Genomic DNA, 8,182 nt, shown 5'->3' on the forward strand with positions numbered 1-8,182 from the left:
AATACATTGAGCCACTGAGACTCAGCAACCCAAGAATCTCTTCAACTAGACTATTTCAAAGAGGTCTAAATTTGATGAAAAGTGTGTTTATCATTAGATAAATACAACTTAAGAGAATCCCGTGAACTAAAACGCATTTACTTTACAGGCAGCATGCTGGATGTGAAAGGATGTTTCCCTATTGCCACTTAGTAGGTCCATGCTATTACCGAATTCGATAACTCAGACCAAAGACAACTCAGCCCAGCTGCAAAAACGGTCATTTTTTGTCATTTTTTCCTAACCCTAACCCCAACTCTAAACCTAACCCTAAACCTAACCCTAAGGCCAAAACAAAATAAATCATTTGGTTGTCCTCGACCGCCCACTCGTCATTTTCGGGCCGCTCGTATTCAATATTTTATTTTATTTTTATTATTTTTATTATTATTATTTTTTTTTTTTTTTTGGGGGGGGGGGGGGGGGGAGGCTTACATACCATTTTATGCATTTTGCAAGAATCAAAATGCATCCCGTTGCCAGTTTGGTCTTTTCGGTAAGCAATTCTGTTTTAATTAACTTGACTTTTTTTTTTCTTTCTATGTCAAAATGCCGTTCATTCAAATCAGGTTCTGAGCATTCTTTTTAAAAGATGCTGTATTTTAAAGCCAAAAATACTTTCTGTGTTGGTCTTGTATCAATTGTACAATATATGTTAAAAAAGATGATATTAAACTAGTCTTTTACCATATTAAAGTGTTTTATCGACTTCGTTTGTTTAAATGCTTGACATCCCAGTGATTTTTCTATTTTGTTATGGGAAAAATGAAATTAAAGAAAGACAACAACAAAAAATGAAATAAAAAATATATACAAAATATCAAAAGACCGCCCGCCCGCTCCTACTCCAGAAAAGCAATCGAGGACAACCAAATGATTTTTTTTTTTTTTTTTTTTTTTGGGGGGGGGGGGCTAATCCAAATAATTCTAGCCTTAAAGTCCGAGTTAGCCCGACTCCCTATTACCAACCTGCCCTGTATACGCGCATAATACCTGGATGGATGTGTATATGTACTCAATGTCAATGTACATACCCTGTAGTTTACAATAATCATTGTAATGTTCTCGCATTTTTTTTTTTTTTTTTTTTTTTTTTAAAACAAAAAATAAATTTTAAAATTTTAAAAATTAAAGGGGGGGGGGGGAGTTTTCACAAAAAACATACACAAAACATACACGTATAAAAAACTCAAGGGGGTTAACCCCAACCCCCCCCCCCCCCCACCCCCCCCCCCCCCCCCCCCCCATGCGTACGCGCCTGACTCGTCCCCATGCAGTCCTTAAGTATCCTGGGGAATAACTCAATTTGTAAGTTTCCATTGAAGAGCCTATAGTCTCATAATTTATATCGTTGTTGTTGACTCAAACAAAAAAAATAATTTTAAAATTTTTAAAAATTAAAGGGGGGGGGGGATTTTTCACAAAAAACATACACAAAACATACACGTATAAAAAACTCAAGGGGGTTAACCCCAACCCCCCCCCCCCCCCCCCCCCCCCCCCCCCCCCCCCCCCCATGCGTACGCGCCTGACTCGTCCCCATGCAGTCCTTAAGTATCCTGGGGAAATAACTCAATTTGTAAGTTTCCATTGAAGAGCCTATAGTCTCATAATTTATATCGTTGTTGTTGACTCCTCCTTCCAGTTCGCTTCCTCGGTTTGATGTAATCCGGTATTGGTATTGCAATTTAGTTATTTGCTATCTTGTAGAACATTGACAATCGTGCCCGTTTTCTTCTTTCTTCAAGAGTTGTTCTCGCATGAATGTTACACTTAGGCGCGGATCCACGGGCCGATTCTACCCCCCCCCCCCCCCCCCCATAGCCTCCCAAACCGGTATGAAAAAAGGATAGTAACGTAAATTTTACCTTTAAAAAAAAGGCCCCCCCCCCCCTGACCTGCCAATGACACAAGTGCGGCATCAAAATATTTGTGTTTCTCTGACCGTAATTAAATGCCTAAAACCTCATGAGCTTCCGGGGGCCCCGCCCTGAACCCCCCACACCAATTTACGCTCGCTACCGGCCCTCTACCTGATCGTAAATACTTTAGCCCCCCACTTTATGTAACTCCAGGAAGCTCCGACGCCGAGACGCCGCGTCGGAGCTTCCTGGAGTTAATCTTTATGATGTCTTTAACGTGACATATCTTCTTCTCCCCTTGCAAACGAGAAAGAAAACAAGGTCATTAAAAGCGACAATAATGATTATGATTCAAATTTATGCGAATATTTGTTTGAATAAGCACTGCTATTCACCAGAATCTTCTTTGTAAAAACAACTTTTACAAATCTCAGCCATGCTTACTGAGTTGAGACGTTCCATTCAATTTAAAATACTCATTAAAAAATACACTTCTCCTTATCTGAAAGTGATCTTACAACACAGTGGCAGAATTGCATGGCTGAGATCTGTAAAAGACGTTTTTACAAAGAAGATTCTGGTGAAAAGCATTGCTTATTAAAAAAAAATCCGCATCAATTTCAATCACAATGATCATTTTGTTGCATGATTCTTTAAATAAACTTTTTTGTTTGCAGGGGAGAAGAAGCAGTTATGTCACGTTAAAAAATCATAAAGATCAGTTGTATTATGCTCATATAATTATTATGATAACAGAACAAAATGTTGATTATCAGAATGTCATTTTGGAATACCTCTATACAAATACCCGATCTTATACTGAGCCGATACCACATAATGATTGTCTTTAGCCCGAATCAGTGTTAGTATGAGCCAATACAAAGTTATTATTCTTTATTAAGTTCAGTATAACGCTTTTCCTCAAAAATTGTTTCGCTATCGGGGTTGAGACGCTAAGAAATGGTTTCAAATGTACACAAACCCTGAACCATTGCATAATGATGGTGGTTCTCTCTCTCTCTCTCCCTATTATTTTAATCATGCATTACATCAACTACAGGCAGCAACAAAAAACTTAGGGTCACTGGGATAGGTAAAAGTAATAGTTAAAAAGAAAGTCATGCTAAAACGGCGCTTCACCTCCCCCTCCCCCCCCCCCCCCCCCCCCCCCCCTTTAATATTCACCGGCCGGCCGGTTGAGTCGGCGCAAAAATGTTCCCCAAAAAACTAGTGGACCCCAAAAAACAAATATATGTGTTCTTATCCACCTCCCCCCTGGGGTGACCATGAAAAGCGCATAATTGGCTTGTTAAAATACATAACAATACATAATTTACACCCTAAAAATCATGATTACGACTAAGCAAATATTTATTTTTAAAAAGGAAGATAAAGAAATTAGATAAATGAAGAATCTTCGCTCTATCGCATGATCGACGTAAAAAAAAGAAGTAAGGATCCAGACAAGTCCAAGTTTCGTGAAAATGATTCCTTCGAAAATTTGTTCCCACTGATAAGACCCACTTCCCACTAATAGAAGAGGGCGTGGACAATCTTGTAAAGTAGGGGAAAGTCCCCTCAAGAGTTCAATGCGATGCGAGAAAGCGAAAAGGGCTGTTGCGTAATTATTAGTCTGCAAATCATTGCGTTATTTGTGAAATTCAAGCGATATGTAACTATCTGGATAAAATTTATGAAAAATCACTGGTACAATATCAAACAGTGCACTGTTATTTCCTTTATCTTGTGATGACCTTGTAATACCAAGTTTGGTAACTGCAAAAAGAGAAGGACAAAAAGGAAAAGGAAAATTGACTTAAATGTAGTTATTCTGCGACTACAGACAAAGTAAATTTTGAACTTTAAAGATTTACAAAGCGCGCAATTTGTTATTTATACACCATGAATCAATGATGCGTGCACATAATTTTTTCATTATCTGAGCTATATATCCTCTCGATTAACAGCGCGCACGAACTATCCGCGGGTGCTGTTTTAATATACATGTACAATATGCATATGATACGTACGTCGACGTGGAATCTTACATTGCACGAATTATTTAGGAACGTTTTTAAAATATTGGATTTTCTATTGTATTGAGCTGAAATGGGGGACAAAATAATGTCAACCGCTTTCTGGAGAGTACCATTTCTCTTCAACACAAACATTACAAAACTTTTTAATACACTGCTTTATTTCATGATTGGAATTTTAAGTTGGCAGCTGGACCTGGCGTTAGCGGTTGATCCCGTAGTACCTCCCGTTGCTCCCGGTCCCGGACAAGCTGTCGCTGGCACAACCAATAGACCACCGGGCACCAGTAGCGGCCCAACTACGGCAAAATCGGTGGTAGCAAACGATACTTCCTCACAGGATGGTGAACAATTTGAGTTTGGCGACGTATTGTACGACAAAAGCATGTTGAGAAGGAGTTTCTTTGTGCTTATTGGATTTACCTGTTTAGCTGTAATGTTTTTTGCAGTGAGATGGTTCAGGTGAGAATTTTTCATTTTGACTTTTGACAGTGTCTCCGTGATTTTCCCAGCCCAGGTGTTTTTAGTTTTACTAAAATTTTAGTTTAGATATCTTGACTGCTATGAGCATGATGAGAGGCATCGCTGTTTCTATAGTTCAAGAGGATGTTACATCCTGCTATAAGTTACCAAGTTTAACATTATTACTCGAGGCGCGCCGGGGCAGGCGGCTTGCCGAGGGGTCATTCATAGACATAGATATAGCAGGATGTAACATCCCCGAGATCTCTCGCGAGAGCCAGTATAGAAACAGCTATTCTTCAAATATTAATGCAGTCCATATATCTTTTATATACCAAATTTACAACAAAATCTACAAAGAATTCTTACCTTATCCTTTTCTTGAGTAAAGACTGGTTAAAACATCACAGAAAATCTGAGACATTATCTGTAGACTAAATCTTCACTGGAAAGTTGCCTGGATGCGAGTTGGCTCAGTCGGTAAAAGCGTCCGTCTGTCGAACCAAAGATCCCGGGTTCGACTCCCACCCAGGCGGATGACTGAAGCCTTCGTTGTGTGTTAACATGCCCCTTCCCTTGTTCATAGACGCAGGTTATGTCAAGCGGAAAACACTCCGCCCCTCAGATACGACGTTAAATGGAGGCCTCGTGTAGAGAAGAGTCACTACACTGTACCTTTGCATGTTAAGAACCCACTGCACTATTCGTGTAAGAGTAGGGGGAAACCCCGGTGTAGTGGTCCACCTGCACACACCCTCAGTATAGTACGAAAATACTCTGTAAAGAGGTCTGTACTCAAAAGGAAGAAGAAGAAGAAGACAATCATTCAGGAATCGTACACACACTACACTCTATCTGGTATACGCGCTCGCAAAAAGAAACTTTTAAACGTAAACCAATGGGGATCTCAGCAAAATTTATTTATGCAGCCCATGCCCGTTTCTTGTACAGAGCCTACATTCTAGCAGCTTCATGCTGAATTCATTCAAGAGACTTGAGGTTACGTTTGGTTGATGGGTGTCCCAACAGTCCCATGATCATTGTATGCATAAATTATATTAAAGAAGAGGTCTCACAAGTGAAAGATAAGCAGAACTTCAGAAGATCAGACATTTTAAATGCTTGATTGCAACACCGTAAATTCCTCCGCATAACATTTTGTACTCTTTGAGCTTTTTTTGTTTCTTCCAGAACATTGATCTACTTTGACTTTTGATGCTCTCCTCAAAGATAGGAATTTGGTGAAGCCAGACACAGTCTACGCACTGACTGATTTTTTTGTCTTTTAAATGTAGTCGTAGTCGTCCTGCTTGAAGTGCTAAATAAGATTAAGAACATTATTTAGGACTGCATATTTGGAAGTCACACACTATAATCATTTCATATCTTAACCTTTAATTTAAATACACTTTGTCTAATTGAAGAAAAAAAACATCACTAAATTCTGTGTAATATTAGTAAAACGGGTTTTTAAATTCTAACTGTCCCTTTTTATATATTATTTTCACAGATCGAGAGGCAAGAGAAAGTCAAAGAAGTATGGTGTCCTGGCAACGCGTTCATCAGACATGGAATTAAGACCCCTCGATCAGGAGGACGATGAGGAAGACATGACAGTCTTCGATGTCAACTCCAAATAGTAACATACTACACAAAAGTAAACACCTTTTCCTTTCACTTTCAAAAACAAAGTGAAAGTGTTGTAAAATAATTATTAAATAAATAATTTGCCTTGGAGTAAACAAGATGCATGGAGCACTTTTCCCCAAAAAGTATTTATAATATATTATGTACTTAGGTCTTCTTTATAATCAGTTTACTCATTTGTAAAGTCCATAAAAATGTACATGCCTTATAAGGCCTGATTTAATGTTTTTGTTCGTATCCTGTAGAGTATAAAGGAAATTTTATTTATTAATTCTGGTTTTGAATTCCTCAATTGATAATTGTCCAAATTTACTGTCCTGTCACTTTTATGTCTAGCTACATGTAGAATAGATGCAATCATCGTTTAATGAAATGTTGTATTTTTTTAGTGTTGACACATACTGTAATGATAAATGCGGATTTAGGTTCATATACATGAAAGTTTGTGCTCTGCATCTAAGCAAAGGTGCTTTTGCTTCTGGATTAAATGTTTACTTTTCTAAGATTTCATATTATAAACCCTAGATTAGAATTACAGGGTCATGCACAAAATAATAATGATAAGCATACTTGCATTGTGTTACAAATGTCATAGTTCACATACATGTACATGTAGTTGAGTTTTGAATTAAAATTTGAAATTGGATATTTACATGCACACACTGTACACTGTATAACAAAATACAGAACAGTCATGGCCAATTCGGTGAATATACATTTGCTCGATTACATGTAAATCAGATGTGGGTGTTGGTTATTTATTAGATCATGTATCATTTGCTAAGCTTTGTGTACAAGAGTTTGTCAAAATTTGACCTTGCATGCACTTCACCCTTAATTCCTGAGTTTTCACAGGGCCCACTACTACCTTGTTAATGACAAGTGTTAAAAGCTACACACGTACGAACACACTACAGTACTACTTGAGCCAATTACATGTGAATTAAGCCAATACTGTCACTGTAACATGAGTCCGAGTGTACATTTGTATCTCCATTGTGTAGTGTTACAGTACATTGAACATTTGGGTTTCCTGCAGGAAATGCATACACTGTACATGTACATGTACATGTTGGCGCTATTATTTTACAATTTAAAATATGATTGTCCTGTCTAAAAATAAAATCTAAAGGGATAAGTTACATGTAATTGTGTTTGTGCGTTATTAGCATGCTTTATTCCGTAAATAAATTTTTGAAAAGTAATTTTTCCTCCTGTAGGCGTGTGTATATTTATACATTTACATGTACCGGTTGAAATTCTGGACTTTTGTGTTTCTAATTTGACTAACACAAAAATCAAAAATATGTAAATCATATTGAGAGTGGCATGAGGGAAAGTGGCACATTGTTCCACGTTTTGGAAGCAGCCACTAAAAAACATTTTTTGGTAGATGAGAGTCTGAATTTGGGAATAATTAATGTACATGTTAATATGTACAAGCATTTGATCAGCTTTCTGTCAGTAGATTTGATTATAGATATGAACTCATCTTATCAAGAAGATCTATGCTGCTATTATTACAGGTCTGCATTTTATGTAATATCCAAGTTCATGCACACAAATGTGTTGACGGTTATGAATGGCAGAGGTCCCCATGAAATTTGAAACATGTGATCAAGTGGTGTTATCAAGGCTGCTCTCACCAACGTTTATGCACAGATTTATGTTGTAAATGAGCTTGAAGAGCATTTTTGTGCTGGTAGCCAGCGTAAGTGTATTTTATTCCCCCCCCCCCCCATCCCCCCTCCCCCCTCCCCCCCCCCCCCCCCCCAGTTATTTTCTTATTGATGATTTTTTTTTTTTTAATCAGTTAATCTTAAGAGATTTTGAAAGGAATAAATGTTATTTACTTTGTGTATGTGTGCAATTTGAGTTACTGTATTGCACAATGCTTCCATGTATATAAAACGTGCTCGTTTGATTTTGTTGTTAATTGCCCTCTGGATGTGGATTTAGTGGCTTTACATTTTGTACAAATTTATTTCATGAATTTCTTCTAAAGATCAGTGCAATTACATGTACATGTAAATTTAGTTTTACCTTACATACTTAGTATGATAGGACATTTCTTATTTGTTTTCCCCTCTGTATTGGGAATCTTGATTCCACTAAGGGAATTGTTTGTTATTGTAA

General features: G+C 37.6%; 1 protein-coding gene across 1 annotated transcript; it reads left to right on the plus strand.

Annotated features, from left to right (window-relative positions):
* The first annotated feature begins 3,903 nt into the window (after positions 1-3,903).
* LOC100894029 (membrane protein FAM174B) lies at positions 3,904-7,802 on the plus strand. Its single transcript, XM_011673644.2, has 2 exons — positions 3,904-4,399; positions 5,910-7,802. Exons 1-2 carry the CDS (start codon positions 4,011-4,013, stop codon positions 6,037-6,039), a joined length of 519 nt encoding a protein of 172 aa, XP_011671946.1. The 5' UTR covers positions 3,904-4,010; the 3' UTR covers positions 6,040-7,802.
* The last annotated feature ends 380 nt before the right edge of the window (positions 7,803-8,182 follow it).

This window comes from Strongylocentrotus purpuratus, unplaced genomic scaffold (genome assembly GCF_000002235.5).
Source record: "Strongylocentrotus purpuratus isolate Spur 01 unplaced genomic scaffold, Spur_5.0 spur5_scaffold_9, whole genome shotgun sequence".
Classification (NCBI taxonomy): Eukaryota; Metazoa; Echinodermata; class Echinoidea; order Camarodonta; family Strongylocentrotidae; genus Strongylocentrotus; species Strongylocentrotus purpuratus.